Raw genomic sequence first — 22726 nt, forward strand, 5'->3', positions numbered from 1 at the left:
TGTCACATAAACTGATATTTCCGTCATCCACATGTACAAGCAGACAGAAAGCCGCACAAACGGATCTGCCGGGAACTTTGTGAGTACAACTTTCTGGAGTCAACAGCGATAAAGAGAGTGAGGGGGCGGAACCCTGCTGAGCCCCTGCGCTGAACGACAGCCAATCGCTTCGTTCTCCTAACTGCCAGTCACCGAAATCCGTCCAATACCCGCAGTGCCATTTCTAAACTGTATTCCCCACTGTGTCCTCCAACTGTTGTATGTTCTGCCAATCGCTTGAGGACAGAGTGGGAAAAGGAGCAAGCAGAGTTAGAAGCCGGACAAAAGAACTTATAGACCCCTTATATACATATTTTTCGCGATGTTTTAGAGAGCGTGGTGTGGGTGAAAAAAAACAATTGCGGTGAGTGCGGATGGACTTGTTTGTGTAGTTATGGAACCCCTTTTAACCAAGAGGAATCCGGCGATAAGATTAGCGGATTTGGCAGCGACTCAACCCCTTCCTCATCAGAATATGACAGGCTTCCCGGGGCTAGGGGGGCATCACCCTCTCTCCCACCATGCCCACCTCCACCCTGGGGAGCTGGGCAACGACCCCGGAGTGGCACTCACTCCATTTGGACCAGAGCACATGGCACAGACAAATGCTCTCAAACTTAGCCCATCTCAGCACATTCAGAGCCATCCTGAAGCCCAGACCGCGGCATCTTTCACTTCTGCTCAGACCACAGTTGGTTTCCCCGTGGCTCACCCCCACTCAGGCTACTCAAGCAGCAGGGACTTCATCCTCAGGAGAGAACTCTCAGCCTCTGCTATGCATGCACTTGGCGACCAGCATAGTTCCGCCTCCTCCCCTCATCACCATGGCATGTTCATCTCCCCAACAGGTGCTTATGGGCACACGGAAAGTGGGGCCCATTCACTTTTCACTGGACTTCACGACCAGGCGTCCCCAGGTGCCCACCATCATGCCCTCAACGGGCAGATGCGCCTGGGTATACCGGGGGACGTCTACGGCAGGCCGGAGCACTTCGGGCACAGGCCAGAGCACTATGGACCGTCTTCTCTCCACAGCTACAACTCCATGAACCTCAATGTGAACATCGCTTCTGCTCCTCACGGAGCGGCGGGGGCGTTTTTAAGATACATGCGGCAGCCCATCAAGCAAGAGCTTATCTGCAAATGGATCGACCAGGAGCTGAGTCAAAAGAAGCCTTGCTCGAAAACTTACAGCACCATGCACGAGCTGGTCAACCACGTCACGGTGGAGCATGTCGGGGGACCAGAGCAGAGCACCCACGTCTGTTTTTGGGAGGAATGCCCACGGGAAGGAAAGGCTTTCAAAGCGAAGTACAAACTGATCAACCACATCCGAGTTCACACGGGGGAAAAACCTTTCCCGTGTCCTTTCCCCGGCTGCGGAAAAGTGTTCGCTCGATCGGAAAATCTAAAGATTCACAAGAGAACTCACACAGGTCAGTACCTCTCATTGTCTCACACTTGCACGCCACAGTTGGGGGAGAGAAGCAAAAAAGAAGCTTGTAGCCGAGTATGATACTAAAACGAAAGGCAGCCTTGCTTTTCTGTTCGCCAAATGATGCCCAAAACGACTTTTGCGTAATTGCGCACAGAAAGAAAAGCAAACACGTAACGCATTTTGCGACGAGTAAACCTGTTTCATATCCGTTCTTAAATACAAACTTTTTTTCTCCCCACTTACTCAAGCAGGCGCCTGCAGTAGGCGTGAAAGGATTAGGGCATATGATTTGTAAAACGTGCTTACGTACATACCACTACTCGCGTAAATGTAATTGTCCTCAGGCGTAGGACGTTTACGCAAAAGCACAGTCTACATATCTGAGGGAATGTGATCTGATCCATGATATCTAAACAAACTAACGGGAAAAAAAAATTGCAATAGGCTGCGATAGTGTTAACCTAGAATGTTGACCACTGGGGGGAATGAACTCAACACTACGATGAAGATTGTTTTTTTTTTTTTTTTAAAGTATAATCAAAGCGATTGTGAAGTGATAAGAAGTCATACCCTTTTAGACTTTAATGTTAAATACAGCACACCTTAAATTTGCATGCCTGCTTTCTGAGAGCTGTTTTTGTGTTATTGGATAGATTATGGGTATTTTGGGGGACAGTAGAGAAACATATTTTAACCCTTTGCTACAAAAAAAAAGGACAATCTGACTTACAGAGACGTGTCCAGAAAAATCCACAGAGAAATAAATCATTAGGAAGAAAGTTATAAAGTCCAAGCTGCGTATTTAATAATAATGAGTAATGTCTGTTTATGACTCATATAGCATATATCTGTTACATGCATTATTGGTGCGTTTTGAGGTACTGCATGTTATCCACTTTAGAGAGACAGTTTGTGGAAAGGATCATAATCAAATTCCGCTTTAATGCACACAAGTCTCCTAGTGGTCTCCTAGTGGTCTCTTGAACTCTCTTTCCTTCCACACATATGGAACGCCAGAAGGCCCCAGGGCACAGTCCACGTGTTCACACAGGAATACACCCTATACATTAGGTCAAGTGAGTTTAGAGCAGTGGCTCAAAAACACGTTAAGTTACAGGCTATTCCTGATCAATGATGGAGCCAAAGCAGAGTTGTGCCGACGAAAGGTCGCATGTTTCTCTCTCTCTCTCTCTCTCTTTGTAATATATAAATTGTTATGTTAATAAATTGTTAGTCTAGTTTTCATTTAAAGTTTTTATCCTCAGCTTTTAAAAAAAAGAAGAAAAGTGAAGTGATTTGTCTGTTCTGGAACAACTTTTTAAGGCCCACGTGACAGTAACTGCATCCATTTCTCATTTTCCTCCAGGAGAAAAACCTTTCAAGTGCGAGTTTGACGGCTGTGACAGAAAATTCGCCAACAGCAGCGACCGGAAGAAACACTCCCACGTCCACACCAGCGACAAGCCTTACTACTGCAAAGTCCGCGGCTGTGACAAATCCTACACACACCCGAGCTCGCTGAGGAAACACATGAAAGTGCACTGCAAGTCCCCGCCGCCCCCTTCCACCAACGTCACCTATATTTCCTCCACAAACCCTATGGGGGACCCTCTTTCTCCCAGTTCTGAGCCACATAGGAACCGCACGGCGAACCTCTCCCCTCAGGTCACCAACCTCAACGAGTGGTATGTGTGCCAGGGAAGCGGGGGACCCAACCACCTCCACACCCCCTCCAGCGATGTGCCAACGTCGGATTCAGACGAAGAGGACTCTTTCAGAAACTCAGACCCGAGGACAATGCTTTGATGGCCTGTTTACAACCACTTGACTGTCAAACTCGCCATCCAGTTGACCCAATTAAGTGTACTAAAACCACGCTGACCTGTCCTCATGGGGGTCTTATGCTGATATTTTCGCAGTAGAGAAAGCTAACACTAAAAGTCAGCAAAAAGAATAGAAGAAAAAAGAGAAAAAGACACATTAATTGTGTGTGCAATGTAGGCTTCATTATGTGAGGAAGAAATTTCTCTGAGGTGACCCCTGACCTTTAACTTACATGTAAATCACAGCCATTAAAAAACAGAACAATTTAACGGTGAAATTAGACATGAGATTGAAAATTTAAAAACACTGATTACATGTGATCTGGAGTAATAAAGTGGGGTTTTTTGGGGTTTTTTTTTTTGGTTTTTTTTTTTTTTTTATTTCCAGGATATGCAGAGTTTAATTAACTGCATGACTTAAGACGCAACTGGTGTGCTGAAATCCCATCTTTCCCATGGCCTCCCACCATCCTCTTGCAGTTAATAACTGGACTGCAATCAATCACTGTCCCATTAAAACATTTAAGGAGAAAAAGGTACTGCTTGTAACCTCACAAATGGTAGCAACCAGTTGATGATGGAAATGTAGAAATGAGGATTTTTTAAAATAGTTTTCCAATTTCCTTTAAGTCGTGGTACATCCTCTGAAAAACCAATAGGGCCACCAGTAACTAATAAGAGGGAGGCCAACATCTGAGTGTCTTAAGGGTTCTAATTTTTCAGATTTATACAATACATGTGCTTGGATGGAATTTTGTAATATTTAAGAACTATTTAAGACTATATTTTATGCAAAAATACGCAAGTGTAATACTTATTAAAGAATCCAGTAAGTCCCTCGAGACCCTAAATGTTTAAACTGACAGGCTTTGACCCTGTATGATTTGTATATATGTAATTGTACTGATTCTTGTGAATGTTGTGTAGTTTTAATTACAAAAAAAGTTGTTGTTTTGTACATTGTAATTTATTTGCTGGTATCAGTGTTGTACTGGAATTACAGAAACACCAAAGAATAATAATATCAGTTTTGGTGAAGTGTAGAGCCCTGCTGATGTTTCTTTTCTTTCTTTTTTTTTTTTTTTTTTTTTGTTCTATTATTTGTTTCTTTTTAAAAGAAAAATAATGTGCTCTGTAAATGAAGAAAACATCTACTTGAATAGGCTGTGTAATGTGAAAAACCCCCTTTCTCGCATGCCTTTTGTAGTGATCTGTCTTTTCATATGGAGGTGCATGGTGACATTGGACATGATGGTTTAAAGAAAAAAAAGAGGTAGAAGACTGTGCAGACTTTTGATGTTCAAGATTTAATTTACAATATGAAAGTCATGCTACAATTTAATTAAAAAAAATACAGTGACAAATACAGTAAATAATTAACAAGTGTCAAATAATTGCTTATAGTGAGACTGGCTTATGAGGTAATTTTATGTTTATTAGGAAACATAACATCTAAGAGGAGTCCGTTTTAGCTGTTGGTTGTGGAAATTTTTTATTTATTCATTTATTTTACAGTTTTTTTCTACTTTTTTAAAGTAAATTTTACTTCTAAAATAATCAGTTTGGACGTGAGCTGTGAATAAGAGGAAGCAAGTCACCAGTCTCACCTGAAATGGAAAAGTAGACTGAAGTGGCTCCGTTCTCTCACTTTTCTGACTTTTTTCTTTTTTTAAATCAAACATCCACTTTTCCCAGAAAGAGAAAGGCCTATCACAGGCCAAGGAGGCTGGTATAAACTAATCACTGAACTAATGGGGAAACTTACAGCCCCCTAATGGCGCTACTTCTAAAAAGCCGCGACGGCACAAAAGCAACCGAGGCATGAATCATTCATGGGAAAAATAAAAGATAAAAAGATATCTAACAATACGCAAAGCCTTGTATAGAGTGTATAAAACAAGTTCCCCCTCTTATTTCCTCCATTAAAAACGGACGGTCTCACTTTCAAAGAGTTGCCTGTCCAGTCTATAGAAGTAAAATTGACCAACGCCAGTTGTGCACGACTTCAAAGACTGCAGCTTCTGAGAGGAAGGCTGGCTGCTTTGACAGTCTTCATGGTGCGTTTAGGATCTCTATGGCACTTGGCTACTGAGACGCTCGTATCAGAATATGTCCGGTTGCACTAAGTACCACTAAATGACGCGCAATCAAAGCATCAGATGGGGATGCGCCCTGTCACAAACGCAATCTGAGAACTGCATGAAAAGAGAGATAAAGGAAAAGAAAGTGGGAGAAACGCCTCAATTAAGACTCACCTGACTCGGGTCAACCTGGAAGATTTGTGGGACACAAATTCTCAGAGTTAAAACAATCTCAAATATGAACATGTTCAACAGCTCCCTTTCTCGGCACAATGACGCGTCATAAAAGGCCAAGTTTGGAAGTTTAGTCTAGTTGCATAAAAGCTCTCTTATCTCTTTTTTTTTTTTTTTTTTTTGCAGCTGCCTTGTCGGGATTTCTGAAAACACATTATAAGCCACTTCATTCAAAGAACTTGTGGTCCTCGTCTTGCTTTTGTGCGTGGACTTTTATCGGGGCGTGGGGGCCAAGAGAAGAGCGCAGGCTTGTTCTGTTTGGAAACAAATGCTCCGTGAATGCTGCAAAATAAACACGATGAGGAATAACCAGAGACAGTTCGTGCGGCATAAAAAGGAGGCAGACTTAATAAAAAGGAGTGAAGCAGTCACCCTTCAGTGAGAAACGCTTTGAAGTAGAACTTATTATCTAAGAAATACTTTTTGGTTGTCCTAACGACGCTGCTGAATGGGAAAGGCACTCCTTTGTCAGCGATTTGTTCTCCTTTAGTGGGATGTCCGTGGAAATCACTTACATGGGCCACCTTAACATACTGCCTGCAAATCAGTAACTGGCAGAGTCAGACATACAGACGCCACTTTGGAGAGGACAAAGCAGGGGGAGAAAAAAAAAAAAGAAAGGAAGAAAAAAAAAGTGCAGTGAGAACGCCGCTGCTTCTCAATTGCGCCCTTTAAAAAAGCTTCAAGGATAATTTCTCAGACGAGCGTGGAAGCAAAACAAATGCCGTCTTGTCAGACTTTACAAGCATTATCCATCTCCTGAATGCTGCTGGCACAATGCGCACAAAAAATTGCTTGTGAGGTGATCATTCTGGTCACAAAAGTTAAAGAGTATCTGTTTAAAAAAAAAAAACAAAAAAAAAAACCGGAGGTCATTTGATCCGAGCACCTGCGCAAGAGACGGTGTGCCATGGCGCACCTTCACGGCAAGTGTTCTTGGCTTTCTGTTAGGAGGGAGGAGAGGGGGGGCGGAAGCAATCTGAAAATATGGAAATAAGAATATTGAAATAAGAATTTTAACCAGAGTTCATTTTTTGGGGGGTGAAACGGAAAGCAGGTTTTGAAACACAAGCATGTAGCTCTTCGCACCAGCCGCCCCTCCCCACGCGCGCACAGCAGAACAGCAGGACCTTGTGACAGCTTTGGTCCGTTTTCACTGAGCTACACAATTAAATCACACTTCTCTTGACCCTACGATGAATCAAGACCAAGAATCGAGTGATAAACGAAAAATCAAGACCTCTGGGGGGCAAAAAGAAGGAGAGAGAAAATCAATACCATGCATCAATTTAATAGAAGACTATGAATTTCATACAGACCTTTATTAAAGTTAAAACACAACACCTACTACCAGATTCAAATAAGGATGCTTTTCTGGAAGCATAAACAGCATCAGTCCATCTTATTTATGATTCACTGTCGAAAAGGGAGACTTACAACTAATTTGGGGATGGAAATGCATCACCGTGCGTCACATATCCCATCTGACATTATTATTATGCATTTGACACAGAATTACACCTGTTCTGAAACTTTCTCCAACTCTAACTCTCAGTTTTGCTGTTTAAGATTTCTCCTACATACATATTTGTATTGCAGGCGTCTTGCCAACTTTGTTTTACAAACCCCGAAGCTGACTTTACTTGGTAACAATCTTAAATTCCACCCCAAGTTGCCTTCGCTGCGCTCCCGGTTAGCGCTCAAATGCTTCCTCCAGAGTGGAATTTTTCTTCACCAGACTGATTCAGCTTGCAGGAGACACTTGTGTTGCAAGTTTATGTTAAAACTAAAGTTTTTTCTGAGGGAGGATTCCGCTCCATCCCCTCCCGGATCGTGGATCGTGACCGCTGGGATGAACTGAAATCTCTTTGTCCCGTTTTACACTCGGGCTGTCGGACGTCTGCAGGGGGAATGTCGCGCCTCTGCAGTCCAACTTGGGCAGCTGTGCTTTCACCTATTAGCCCCGATGTGTTTCCCAAAGGAGTGCAGGAGTTGCACATCAGACAAAAGGCTCCCTGGGGGGGTTACACTACTGACCTGTACTTTTTAGTTTCATAGGAACTTCATTAAATCAATTACCCAACATGCACATCATCGTTTATTTATCTGTAAATGACAAAAAATGTTTTTTTTTCCTTTCTCCTTTTTAATGTTAAACCTTTTCTGCATAGATATGTTGGAGCCCATGATTGTGAATTGCAGGTTTGAAAACTTCTAATATTAGACATAATCAAAACTTTATTAATTAAGAAAAATAATCTCTGATATTCTTTTAGTAAACTATAACAGTATTTGTTCCTCTGACTGAATGGTTGCAGTTAAAACTCATCCAATTTTCTCACCATTGTCTCATAAGTCCATATGAGAATAACCTAAATTATTGTTTCAAATGAACAATGGATGATTATCATAAGAATTAAATATATTTTCAGCTACAAAAAAAAAAAAGAAAAAAAAAACAGACAAAAATTTTTAAAAGAATTAAAATTCTAGAAAAAATATCTTCAAACAAAGCAACACCAGCACTGAAGATGATATTTTATAACCAAAATAACATAATAATTCCGCAGTGTGTTTTAATAAATCGGTGAAAACATGATGAATTATTTGAGTAAAAATGATTTTCCATACATGTCTGAGTGCACGTTTAGCTCCAGTTCACTTTGTTCAAATAAATACTTTTTTTTTTTTTTTTACTTTGTTCCTGCAATTATAAAACAAGTTGTTGTTGTTTTTTTCAGCAAAGATTCATGCAACATTATAACATATTTACTTCATCTGATGGGCTACCTAACTGATTTCCTGTATTGTCACATGCATCACTGCTACCTTGCAGTCTCACACTGCTGTTCAGAAGAGCATGATGCATCACTCAGAAACTGACATAATATCTGGTGGCTCAGTAACATCTGTGGGGGTAGAGACTTGGTGCTGGTCCAAAGCCCCATCCCAGGACTGGGAGCCACTCCAAGGCAGTAAGGTGAGGGGAGCAAGGTCGTCCACGGACAACCGCATGAGCCAGGCCCTGCTATACCTGGCCCATTATATGGCCCACCAGCCAGAAAGTAGAAACTAAAGTGCAGATAAGCGTGAGCATGCTGCCCCAGTAGACACTTATTGAATGACAAGGCTTTCCTAAAAGCCTCTAAATGCAGGATGTAGGCTTGAGCGTACTTGGAAAAAAGGGACAAGCGGGTGGAGGGATATGGTGAACTACTTCATCAAAGTGAAGCAGATGGACTTTTCCGAGAACATTTTGATTTGTGCCTGGGGGATGATGCTGCTTAGAAGATACTAGATTGGGCTTAAATGCAACAACATAGTCTCTGGCACATGAGGAAGAACCGCATTTTATCACTACGGGTGTTTTTTTTTTGTTTTTTTTTTTCTTTTCAGGATATGAACTAAAACAGGAATTATTGGGGGAAAAAAATTAGACCTGTCAATTCTAAAAACGCAGCACTTTGCAGATGTTTCATAAGACATGCAAACACACAGGGGGAACGAAGTATTTCATAAATAAAGGATTCCTTTCAGTGCATCAGTCCCTGATAATCTATTATAAACCCATGTGCCACCCCCATATCTTCAAACTTATCTGAGACTGAGAAAAATGTTTTCAGAAGCCAAGAGGCAGCCCACCACTTTCTTCCATCCTCATCTACTTGCCCCCTCATTCTTACCACCACCATCTCCACTGTAGGCAAAGATTGGCATCAGAATCAGATTTGGGTAAAACTATCATGCCTGTAACATCTGAGGGGTTAGCCCTGAATGCATCTCTGTTTTTTTTTTTTTTTTTCAGAAAAGGTCAGAATGTGGAGAGGGGAGAATCACTATCACAGCTGGGAAGAGGGAAGGGGCATCACTGAAAACAAGAGAGGAGAAAAGGAATAAAGGCTTACATCCGAATAAGGGCGGGGAACACAAGCAAACTGAGCTCAGTCGCAGTCCTGGTAATAAAACAAAGACAAGGGGGCCATTTGTGACAACAACAGATAAGAGCATCACTCCTGCCTGGCCTCCAAAAAAAAAAACACCTGACCTTCACAAAGTTGAGCCACTGCATGTTTATTATGGTAAACTAGTGAAGTTGGGTACCAATCATCCTCAGCATCCAGGCTCTCTGTGGGAGCTGAAATTCAGTGTGATAAGCCAGTGGACTAACAGTAAAGTATCCAGTGTGCAGACACCACAGCCTCCGCAGCCAAGACCTCCCTCTGACTTCATGGAGATGTCTGCATGGATTCCAAACATCACAAGCCTCACACCCATTCGCCTTAACAGACCTGGGTTTGGCCATGACAGATAGGACTCTGAATGAGCAGCAGAAAATGTGGCGTCTTGATGTTTCCAACTGACCAGGGATAAGCCAGAAAGAACATATGGTTGGATAGGCTATAAGACTGAGATATGGAGGTCTCCACCTGACCCGAAGCTTCAAAGAGATGTGGATTTGGTCTGGTGGAGGCCCCAGATGAGGCTTAAGGCTTGAAGCGATTGAATAGCAAGATGACCTATAGTATTAGGGGTTTCAGGAAAGAGCCCTGACATCTCTCCATCCACCACGCCGTTTCCCTGCTTTGCTAGTCCTGCAAAAAAAAAACCCTTCTAACTTTGATTCATTTCACACCGGAAAGGTGGAAGTCGCAGCTAAATGATAACCCTTCGTTACACCTAAGGACATCTCACTTAAGCAGTTTTACTTGCTGTGAAGATACTGATGACAGCCATAATGCGTCTGGTTGTCCCACAGGACACTTAGCTCCGGACTGTCCCAATCACAAGACTAATTGTATAATTAGGCCAGCTCCGCTGGGGATGGGGGACTTTTTGCCCCTTCACAGACACTTTCCATGGTAAATGAGAGTAGATCTCACAACATATCAAAGCTTATCCATCTTAGTGACATAAACCCAGAAAGATGGTGATTTAATTACCATGAAGGATGGTGCACAGACATCCTGAAAACGCAGCATGCCCAGAATGGATTCCCAGAGAGAGCTTGTATCTATACCATAAAATTTTTACAGCATCCATGCGAAAGAGAGCCTTTTCTACCTGGGTTGTGTGTAGAGAAGGCAGCAGATTATGTATTCATCCCTTCAGAGGGAGGCTGCAGGGTAGTGCTTTTCTATCACAAGTGAGTCGCTCCTGGAGAACCAGGCAAAGCCCCCTCCTCTTCACAGACAAGGAGAGTCCTTATTTCCCTACTGCAACCCTTCCTTAAATTTCCAGCGTGGCCGCGCGCATCATTATCGTGGTGAAAAGTTGTTATGGAGAGAAAGAACTCTGGATGGCTGTGGCAGCCTGAGGATTCCTTTTGGGGGGGGGGGGGGGGGGGGGGGGGGGGTTAGAAGAGGAGAAGGAGGATGAACACGGAGGTGCTTCAGGTCTGATCGGCCGAAGTGAAGTTGGAGCAGCTCTCCATCCAGGAGGGCCCCACAGGTGCCCTCATTAAGCAGGCCCCTGTTGCACCGAGCTGCGCGCGCATGATAAGGAGGGTTACGATTCCTGACACTGGAAATCTTCCTCTCACACCTGGCCCCGAGTCCTTCTGTTACAGCTTCTAGGGACAAGTCTCAAGACGATTCATAATAAGCATAACAACCGTGAAAACGTAGCAGCAGCGCTTTATAAAAAGCCTCAAACGGGAGGCCAGCACAACTCTTCAATAAAGGACTAAGATGTGTAAACTGGGTTTAAACGCATCGGAATATTTGCTTATTTATGTCAGTCCTTGTTAGAATGCATTTTTATATTTCCTGACGCATGTCTGAAAAGTAACAAATGAAGTTTCTTCAAACTTCCCCGCTGCAGTGACCGAGATTCAAAGGGCAAGTGGTGCTTCATTAACCACATCCCCATTTACTTTAGAGCCCCCCCGAGTCTGAGAGAGAGGATTAATGTCAATTACCTGTCATACTGCAACATCTAGCAACAATATGTCATTCCAGCTCGGGGCTTAAACGGAATTACAGCGCAGTTACTGCGGAAAACTGCGCGAAGTGCAGGAAAGATGCGGAGCTTCAGCGATGCGTCTGTTGCGCATTCATTTCAGTTCATTTTTAACAGAAAGAGAGAGAGAGAGAGAGAGAGAGAGAGAGAGAGAGAGAGAGAGAGAGAAAGAAAGAAAGAAAGAAAACAGACTACTGTGTGGAAATGGGGCTCATAGAAAGACAAAATTGGAACTCATCCCAAAATGCAGTATTTGCGTTTGAGGGGTTGAAAGGAGAAAAAAAAAAAATAGAAAAAATGAATATTAATTTTTATTCCCAGGACTAATCTTCTTAAACAAAAGGCTAATTAGAAGCACTTACCAGGCTTGTGAACCAAATCTTAATAATAGGATATTTGGATTACAGCAAGTTTTAATAACTATTAAACGGGACCATAAATAGACCTGAAGTGTTTCTGCACTTGTTTCATGATCTTTTCTACTACAGAACTTCTCCTGGAAAGAGCCAAATAAAAAAGGGACCTCTATGTGTTGACCGGTGTGAACAAAAACACCACAATACTGGACAAAGAAAAACACCATCCAGCTCGAGGACCAATGAGGGCTTTCTTTCACTTTTCAATCACTCGTGGTCGTGCTCGGGATTAAGAGAGGGCTCTTGACTCCCTCTTTCACACAAAAGCCAGAGTGCTTGTCAGCAACTTGAAGAGGAAGAAAGAGGAGAATAATACGTGAGTCCAGGGTTATCGTGTTTAATTGGATTAGATGGTGTTGTGTTGAAGTACAGAGCATGACACAACTTGGAGAAATGTCCCTCTTAAATGTTTCATTTAAAAAAACAAAACAGATTTGAGAGAATTCTTTAAAAAAAAAAAAAAAAAGAAAGAAAGAAAGAAATGTCCATACCCATGTCATTCCCCCCAAAAAGAGCGCATGAAGTAAAACATGCTGAGGCTAAGAAGTGTGGCACTGGTGAGCTTTATATTGTCGGTGTGTGTGTGTGTGTGTGTGTGTGTGTGTGTGTGTGTGTGTGTGTTGTGGACTGTCTGCGCTTCAAGCCGCGGCAGGAATAACAAGGTGCGCGCAGCTGTGTGTGCAGGTGTGTGGCTTCCACCTGCTCGGGGGGGAAGAGGAGGAGAGGGAAGAAGGAGGGAGGCCGAATTGTTGTTTTTCCATTATGCAGAGAAATAAGAAAATCAAATCTAAACCATGATGTGCTGCTCCGTCTGCAGGGTTTAAATATGCAAAAGACATTAACAAGTTCAGACGAATATGGATGCGATATAAAACATAAGTTAAACATTTCAGTTAGACAGCCTGTTTTTTTTTTTTTTCAATTAAAAAAAAGGTTTCTAACGTTGAATTTACACACTCTCACACACTGTTATTTATTGGTAAAGAGTCGCAGTAACATGCTCCTGCAGCAGAAGCAGTTATTTTGCACCATTTTGCTCTAAAACCATCATGTGTGAGTCGGAAAACTGCGAGCTTGGATGCAACCACTGTGAAAGCTTTTATAGAGGATGCGCAGCAGAGAAAGATCAGAGGGAGAGATGCGCATCAGTGCCCACACAGCCACACACACACTGACACACACACTGACACACACATATGTGACCAAAAAGTTGCAACGGTGTCTGGCTGTAAAAAAAAAAAGAAAAAAGAAAAAGTCAAACAAAAATATATAAACATTTCATTTAATGGTGTGTTAAGAGGCAGGTGAGACGTGATCTCGTGCTTTTCGTCGTGTGTTACCACCCAGGCCTCCACTGGCGTCCTCTTTTTGTGGGGTGCTATTACTTTTCCTTTTCCTCCTCTCTAAACTGTCTCTGTCCGAATCATAAACTTTCTATAGGTCTGTCTTGTCTGGTGCGTTCAGGGACTACAAAGGAAAAAAAAAAACAGGCAACAGTCAGGCCATTTTAGGTCTCAGTCATGTGGTTCGAGTGGGATTTTTTTTTTTTTTTTTTAATCAAATATGCGCGGTAAATATGAGAATAAATACCTAAAAAGCCAAATGTTACATGAAATGAACTCCCATTAAAATACAATAAAATGAAATAGACCTAAAGGCGTCACATTATCTGACAATACATATTTATGCTCCAGCTGTGAAGTAAATAAAGGAAAAGATCAATGCACACAGGATAGATAGAAAAAATAATAATGAAAAAAATCAGTTATTTTAATTCTAAATTACCAAAAAGCGAAAAATGGAAAGAAAGAAAATAATGAAAAAAGTTGCAGAGATTTCTGTCTGTAACCAGTCTTATTATGCTACTCCTCCTCTTCCTCTTCCTCACCCTTCCTCACTCCTGGCAACCAGACAAAGCGGGTGGGTTTTAGTGGTCTCCGTCAGGGCGGCCAGGCTTTGATCTGGACCCCGTTAAGGAGAATAAGGGCGGGGGGGGGGGGGGGTGAGCCAGGAGAATGGCAGCAGAGGAAGGTAACGTCACCTACAAATATATTTTAGCCAAACTTTTCCGAGAAAAAAAAAAATCATCTCACCAGATAAGAATTCAATCAACTCACTTGTTTGTCTTTTTAAAGCAATCCCTCCCAACCCAAGATTTCTGGATTGGATCAACATTTCTGGTCACAAACTAGATTCTTTTTACTCCACAAGCAGCAGAACATTGTGGATCATTCAGCAGAAACGGAACATTCATCCAAAGCTCCCATAGAAGCACGAGGGCCTTCAGAGGGTTGGAGAGCTTTGGTGGATTTACTTCCACACGTCTGGCTACACTCCCCATCCCCATCACTGCACATAGGTTTATAGCAGGAGGGCTCCTAAAGTAAAAACACTTGTCTTCATTTCAAATATTTCTATTTTTAGTAATCATAGTCAGGGTTATTCTAAAGAGCAAACCGAGAGTCACTAGCGAGAAAAAAAAAAAAAACAAGTCTAAATAAATATCCGAAAATATCATTTCTTTACAAATTTATTTACAAAAAATGAACCAAGCTTCCTAACTGCGTCAAAAAAAGATTTATGGCAGTATAAAGGTGGGGAGGGGGGTGATGTTGGGGTTAAATGTCTCTGATTCCGTCCCCTCGGACTCCCTCAGTGTGAACGTGGGACGTGTGGACAAAAGGTTTTCTCAAATGAAGTTAGTGATGGTCCACATGTGCCAGATGACTCACACCGGCCCAAATAAAAAGTCAAATCATGCAAAAAAAAAAAAAAAAAAAAAAAGGAGCCGGAAGAGTCTTGTGTCATCACTGGAAGCACCAAACATTCAAATGGAAAGTAAGTTTCCATTTGGGATGAAGGAGTTTGTCACGTCGGAGAAAATGAGCTTCTTGTTGAATTATTTCCAAATTCAAAATACTTATCTGTAAAAATAAAAAAAAGAAAGAAAAGAAAAAAAGCCTTTTTATTTAAAAAAAAAAAAAAAGTAACAATTGATAAAAAACAAAACAAAACAAAACAAAAACATTTTGTTGTCTTGCCTGTGATGTGCTCCAAATGAAGGATTTCCTGTACTAATTCTCTCACACTTTCTAAGAAGATGGCCTGCTGGAGTCACTTTGAAAATGCTCTTTCCTGATCACCCAAACGCAGTTTGATTATCTTAAAACCAAACTAAAATAATAAAAAAAGCTTCACGTTGATCAGCTCTGTGCACGTTATTCCAAGCCACACCTCTCAAACTGCGCAGCAGCGGCAATAACCACCACATTTTATTGCTTCACAATAATCTTTTCCTGCAATTAGTTGGTCATATATTGTCATTAGAAGTCTATTAAAACATCAAGTCATTATTCAAGCATCCCCGGGCGGGGGGAATTAGAATAAAACTATCTTTGCCACACGGGTCCCATTTAGATTAATGGAAAAATATGTAAAACATTTCGTTTTAATTTTCCTCTGACAGTGTTTTGCATACATGCATTTTCTCCGCCTGCGCTGTCGCTCATTATTTTTGAAAGCAATCTCCAGCAACACATTACCGGCCTATGAAATACAGCTCGCAGCCTAATTGATTCCCGTCACAATTTTTTTGGTGAGGTTATAATCGTGTTAATTGTAATTTAATCTCTCAGGGAATACCGGAGAGATGTATTTAAATAAAACTGCTGAGGGAAGGGGAGAAGATTTTTATCAGTTTCCACACATAATAGAAATGTCATGTAGAATTACACAGCAGAGGCAGACAGGGATGCATTTCTCTAATCTACAGAGATGTCACTGAAATGTTCTCTTTTTTCTTTTCCTCCCTCTCTCCCTCATCTGCTTCTCCAAATTTGACTGAATCAAAGTCACAGAGGTGAAAAGAAAGCTCAGCAAAATGAGTTTTTTTTTAGAGCAGAGGGGATGTTTTACATTCCCTCAGCCAAATGGGGGTAGGGGTGTCTGTGGGTGTAAGTGGACACACCAAACAAAGGCAGGTTTATTAGATACAGTCAAAACATGATAACACATGTAGCATTTATGGTTTACTGAAAGATAAAGTGGCCAAATAATTTCCTGTTCATCCTCTGAAGCGGTGGCTTCATTTGCTCCCCTTGTCCCTGCATGATGCCCAAGCGCTGCTTCTTCTGCTTGGAAGTCTCCCTTCCTGTCTGCGGGGACACTTGTTGGTGTAGAGGAGCTCTGAGAGCCAAGTTGTCCCACCAAACGGGCCTCTTTCACTGCTTAGTCACATTTTGTTATGCTCTGGTGGACCCAAGGTGCAGAGCGTTCGGTCATGTGAATGACTTTTTGTAGCCTTTTTCTACAGTACTGTGAATCGGAAGCGCCGGAGCTGTTTTATTATTCCAAATAATGTTTAAATTAAAACAATACTTCAGTCAAGAACAGTCACCAAACTTTCAGTTTACTCTGATGTAAGAGACATCCACGTAAACCCTTTGAAAACAGAAGCAAACTTTTTCCAAATGTTCTAAGAAATCAGCAAAAGTTTGAAAAGTCACAAAAAAAAAAGTATGTCAAAGTTTGATCAAAACTTTAATTAATATGATGACAGAAAATATGTTTACAAGTTCAGCAAACAGTACAGGACACTCATTGCTTTACATCTTTTGAAATGTTTTTTGAAAACTTCATGACATTCAACGTCCATCGAAAGTCTCAGAAAACATTTTTTCCCTAAATAACCATTTTGAATTTATTTAAAAAAAAAAAAAAAAAAAAAGTCGCACAGCACACGTCTGCCCACCAGTGTCAGGGTGTTTCATTAGTTCTGAGTGAAAACAAACAAGCTTGACGGTGTATTCATGGCAGAAAGCGTGAACCAGGGGTGACAGAGAAACGTGGCCAAATGCCAAAGAGACAGCTTACTGTTGGGGTCCTTGGCTGGACGCAGGAGTGGTTTCGATCTTTTTGTCTGGCCTGGCCTGGCACAGACACCAGCTCTTCCCCAGACACAATAGATCATACAGTATGAGAGACACACAGAGAGAGACGAGTGGATGAGGTGGGGTAGAGGAGGTATGGCGCCTTTTCATTACCATGGTCACCAATGGCAGTATTAACCATTCAACAACCCCCCCAATTATCCTCCCATCCACAGTTAGAGAGACAAAGCCACAGCACTGGTCTGCTGGAGCAACATGGCTACTAATCTGTCTCATTCTAGTGTAACACCCACTTCGCTGTTTCTGCAAGTCAGATGTGGACAAACTCTCCACAAAGCCCCTTTGTGTTTTCATTTGTGACAAGACTTCCTAACTTATCCCATCAAGAAGTTCTTTTTTTTTTTATATTCCACAGTTAATTAGATTCAATAGTCAGGAAAGAAGCAGTCAGACAAGTAGGTCATCTCAATCATAGGATCGACAAACTGGTGGCACTACTTTCTGTCCAGGCTTCTTTACACATCAAGTCAACCACAGGCTCACAGCTGGAACTGGGACAGTTCCTTTACAAAGGTAAATAACACATACAAGTTTACATACTTCCGTTTATTTATTTTCATATTGCTTTTAAGCCAGCAAGGTTCTGAATTTTGTGAGTCAGGCTGTGCGCAGAGGGCTGAGGCCCGACTGGGGCTCGATGAATAGCTCTGCAATAGCGGCTCACTGTGTTTGTTTACCTTTGTGGAGATGGGAGATCATTCATCATGACCCAGGAGAGATGAAATGTATGGGCACGCACACACACATACACACACACTGGAGAATGAAGATGATGATGCCAGAAAAGGCTGGTCTCATGAGGCCAACGCCGTTCACACTCGCTGTGTACTTGTGCTGTGTAAAATATCTGCAGTAAAACTGTTTGCTACAGCAGTCCCATTAATCGACTGAATTTCTCCCAAAATATCAGCTATTATTAAAAACACACATGAAAACCAAGGAATTCTTACACCAGGCAATGTGAATCAGTCTGAAAAGTTTTTGAAGTGCTAATTTAGTTAAAAAAAACAAACAAAAAAAAAACAAATAAAAGAGACCTGTGACATTTCCAGTTTGCTTTGACCTCTCTTCGCGGGGTTCAGTCGCATTGGCCCCTCCCATTTTTCCTCTCACAGGTGGCGTTATTTCTTTGGCACGGCGGCAGAAAGTGTTATGACGTTCTGAGCCTGCTTTAGCGAGGGCATGTCAATCATGCTGCCGCGGAAGGTGAACGCGCCCTGGAGAGGTTTTTAACACAGTGGAAAACAGAGAGGGAGACATTAGAGCAGAAACACCAAACTGCAATGCGATGATGTTCATCGAGTTAAAAAAAAAAAAAGAAAAAGAAAAAAAAAAAAATCATACACCTCCAGTTGAGATCACACAAATATCAGAAGCAAGCGAGCACCAATCACATTTAAAGACAAAGGGACTGACATGGTTCAAGCCATTACGCAGCACACAGAGAAAGACACACAGACATGCACTATGCAGTGTAGGGATGGGTAAGATATGAATCCCTCAGGCGATGCTTACTGGGAGCAGCCCTGGCAGGGAGAGAGGTGTGGGCAGATTGTGTATTACCTCAGCAGATAGCCCACAGAGCTCAACACACAGGATCCAACCATGCACTAAATTAGGAACAATAATATTGTACACTTAATTGGGCCAACTGCCTTTCATTCTACTCAGCTGTCTCCAAAAGTCACCCAGGGGTGTACAGTATGTATTCTTTGGAGCTACGGAGGTGTGTGAGGGGGCACACAAAAGAATCGGTCTGAATGTCAAAGCAGAGTAACAGCCGTGTCATCGCTGCACAGATATTTCATCATGAGACATACATGTGAGACAGAAGTCTGGTAGCTCTTTTCCCACCCCAGTGAAAATATTTTGTTGAGCCAGCATCTCCACGCTGTTTTATTATCAACTAGTTCCTCCATTTAAGAATAAAAGCAATTCAGTTTTGTTTTTTTTTTGTGCATTTAGTGGCCTCATAAATAATTTATTTGCAGTTTGAAAGAACTATCATCAAAGACAAATATGAATATATATATATAAATATAAATATTTTCTTCTAAACTCTGATTTTATGTGAGTTTCTGTGTGGTATAAAGACGTTAACATCACCTTTCCCTCCTTCTGATGTTGATTAAAAGCAGTGATGAGCTCTTTGGCCCATTGGATCTTCTCCTGACTGGGGGAGAACTCCTCCTGCACAGCCTGGACCTGTCCTGGGTGGATGACCTGCTTTCCTGCACACAAACACACATCATAAAAAAACATGAACTCCACCAATTGGAACAACAGTTTTTTCCCCTGATTTTAACAAAATGAAAACAAAGATTTAAGTATATCTGTGATTTTTAAAAAAAAAAAACCAAAAAAAAAAAAAAACCAAACAAAACAACCTGACTTTAGCACAGAATTTTGCACAAACTGCTGTAAAGACATAAACAGGAAAGAGACTCTACTGCTCTGCAAGAGACGAATGACAAGGTGAATAGGCAGCCAGAGAGAAGAAATGGGAAATGCATAAGACTGGGTTGTGTGTGTGCGTGTGTCAGTCTGTCTTGTGCCACTGAGTTGAGTCAGACGTGTAGCCCGGGCTGAAAGGATCCTGTGCATCGTTGCATCATGGCTGAGATAAAGCTTCTCTTGCCTGCTTGCAGCCCTGCTGTTTAGTAGAAACTTTACTGAGAACAGAAACTTTATTACGTGAAACGCTGACAGAACCAAAACAGCCGAGTGACCCGCTAAAACACAAAACATAAAACAAGCAGAATCACACAATGAAGATAATATTTGCATTTTTTTTTTTTTTTTTGCAAATTTTTTAACATATTCTTTTCTGAAAAAGAAAAAGAAGATTGTTTTTTGTTTTTTTTTTGTCAAATACTGACAGCGAACAGATCAAATGGAAGCCTAACAAGGAGTTTAAGGCTCCGTCTGCCACGATCCTCCCCCCACCATCTCCTCTCGGTTAAATGTAAGCGAACGCCACAGACATAATCCCGTGTACATTTGCAGATCAAACTTGTAGTGATAAGTTAAGGTTATGAAACGTCTGCTGAGAACGGTGGCTCAGAGGCAGCCAGCAGGAACTCGACACTTTAGGGCTTAGCTCTGTCGCCAACAACAAATCCTTCAAGGTGGCCAAGCGGGCGGGCTGCACGAGCGCAGAAAGAGAGAGAGAAAAAAAAAATTAGTTCAGGAGAATGAAGGAGAAGTAAGGAGGGGAGAGGAAAAAAAAGGGGAGGAGAGAATCCACCCCCATCATCCAGCTCTGCTCACCCTAGTTAACCTCAAAAAAACACACCAGTGGCACAATGAACAAACTGTGACTGAAAGCTGGAACAATTACTCACCAGCAAACATTATTCATTAAGTGTAATTCATAATAAGTCGGCACGTTTGTGTGTTTTTGTGTTTGTTTGGGTGAAGCTGAAGCAGAGCACCTGCCTGAAAACTCCCCAATATGTGCATGATTGTGTTTCTATGTGCATAAACTCGCGTGTGTTTGCAAACATAGTGCTATAGTATGTCCATTGGAAAACTACAACATCCTCCTGTGTAAATACAGTATGTCCAAGTTTCTGTGTTGCATTTAAAAAGTCTCGTCGGTTTTCTTTTCATTCCACCTGTTTTACTGTCAGAAGGCAGGAGTTTGCGGTCACACTGCGGTCTCAGTTTGAAATGTTCTGTAAGAGGCTGTCTGTTTGTGTGTGTGTGTGTGTGCTTGTTTAGGACAACAGAAGAATGACTGAGTGAAGGGGCAGACTGGGTGACTCAGGTGCCCTCAGTTACAACCCATTGGTTCCCCGAAAATACATCATTCGTGGCCTCCAGCCAATCCAGAGCTGCCATGTGGTGCCTGTATCTCATTGGAGGATTGCTATTTAGCAAAGTGCTCTCAGGCGAATGATGGGCAGTGTCCTGGGGATGGAGGTGAAATGTGGTCCCTTAGAGCAGAGAATGTTTTTTAAGAATAGTTTTCTATTTCTGGAACATTTTCACCGAGATCATTGAATCTTTGTGGCAGCACATAACTCCAAGTACAGAAAACAAGGAGCCTACAAACTCAAGATGTTGTATGGTAATCTCCAATTTAAAAAAAAACAAAACAAAACATCTTAACAAGCTGTGCTAGATATCTGCCATGGTGGACAGTAACACCTCTTTTTTACCCTCATGCTACCAGTATAGTGCTCTATGCACTGGGTCCTTGTGTTTCACAAGCTCTGCACTAATGGGTGCTGCACTCAACTTAATCAGTGCCAAGGTCAATTACTGCACAGGTAGAGGCTTTTGGCTGCACCGTATTATTGCTTAAGCACACTCGGGCTAGTAATAGCTACTAACCAAGATTATACAGAGTGCCCATGGCTTGTAAGCCACTAATCCAGTGCTTTGAATGGTTCTGTTCCATATCAAATCTAAGCATTTATTTCATCTGCCAGCTGTTTCTGTTGGCTTTTACACCTGTCTCCTCTTGCTACAGGAGATAAGCTGCAAATTATTTTGACTCAATTTCAAATAATTATGAAGCAGGATGTGAAATGAAACCCTGCATAAATCTGAGGAAGCCTTGTGCTGAACAGCAGATGCGGTCTGCAGGAGCAGAGTTGTGAGGAGAAACACGAAATGACGAGAGAAACAGAAGAAAATGCGCAGAATTAGAGAACAGAGCTGGTAAACAAGGTCACCTGGATGAGTTTCAGGGACAAGACGACAAGGACCTCCAGTCTGACATGATGCTTTAAATACAGGAAACATGCTTGCTCAGGGCACCATTCGGTGTGAAGAATTTAAAAGCTCTATTTTCAATTTCTTTCCAGATGTATCTGGTGTCATTTTTTAAAATTGCTTTATCTGACATACATTGTACATAAACAGACATTACTGTAAATGTACCAATTGTCCAAGTAGCTATTTTTCATCTGTAGTCTCTGGACTCTGTCCTGTTAAAATCTTTAAAATCTGGTAGAGAAAAAAATGTTTTGGGATAAATGCATAAGAAAAGGTTAGTTTTTGGGAGTGCAACACTGACTGGAATATAGATTTTCGAGGTGGCTTTGCTTCTTTCTGAGGTCTGCTAAATATCTGACAGACAGTAAAAGATTCAACAGTTTCATGATAACTTAGTTTAATCATACTTGCAAATATTTGCACATAAGCAACTACCCTCTGAGTGCAACCCCGATGGCACAAATCCATTCATGGGGCACGTTGTCCATAACTACTGCAATGATCGTTACAAATGACAACGCAAGAATGCACATGACACAATAAAATGTCAACTTCCCAAAGCATTATACTTTCCAGAGCAAAAATGAGGGAGGATAACATTTTTGGATGGCTTGAATACTGTTTTGCTGCTGGAGGCTGTGAGATGTGTGCCACTGTGCCATGTGGTGTAATGAGAAAAGCAGAGCACACAATTTCAGAACAAATAAGAACAAGCTGAAGCAATTGGTGCCTCTAAAGGACATTTATGATGTCTCAAGTCAGATGCAGAGACGGAAACTTTACCTGTGAAACCCATGAGAGCACCTTCTCTGGCCTGTTGCCTGAGTCCCTCCACATCTTTGTAGTCAATATAAACTAGGTCGATGGCCTGCAGCCCGAAGGCTTTGCTCGTTACGACCACTTTTTGCCTTGCGTAGAGAAGTTCCTTGGCATCCTTTGTCCGGCTAGCTCCTGAAGAAGTATGAAAATCAACAAAAATTGAGACAAAGTACAACATCAAGGGGGAAATTTACAGCAACTAAAATTTATTTATATCCTTTTCTTTTGTTGCATAACAGTTGGA

At 41.8% G+C, this 22726-nt stretch overlaps 2 protein-coding genes across 2 annotated transcripts in view; one reads left to right on the forward strand and one right to left on the reverse strand.

Moving 5' to 3' along the window:
- Nucleotides 1-433: 433 nt before the first annotated feature.
- On the forward strand, nt 434-3283 carry zic5 (zic family member 5 (odd-paired homolog, Drosophila); the record flags this gene model as incomplete). The annotated part of the gene is made up of 2 exons (XM_079253736.1): nt 434-1475; nt 2844-3283. 2 exons carry the CDS (start codon nt 434-436, stop codon nt 3281-3283), a joined length of 1482 nt encoding a protein of 493 aa, XP_079109862.1.
- Nucleotides 3284-16611: 13328 nt separating this feature from the next.
- clybl (citrate lyase beta like) overlaps nt 16612-22726 on the reverse strand; it is a gene marked incomplete at its 5' end in the record, with an annotated part of 71704 nt that continues 65589 nt past the window's right edge. Inside the window, 3 exons of the mRNA XM_079253740.1 lie at nt 16612-18155; nt 19045-19169; nt 22447-22614. Coding sequence (XP_079109866.1) covers nt 18060-18155; nt 19045-19169; nt 22447-22614 — 389 coding nt within the window. The 3' untranslated portion in view covers nt 16612-18059. The remainder of the gene's footprint in view (nt 18156-19044; nt 19170-22446; nt 22615-22726) is intronic.

This window comes from Telmatherina bonti (genome assembly GCF_933228915.1).
Source record: "Telmatherina bonti genome assembly, chromosome: 15".
Taxonomy (NCBI): Eukaryota; Metazoa; Chordata; class Actinopteri; order Atheriniformes; family Telmatherinidae; genus Telmatherina; species Telmatherina bonti.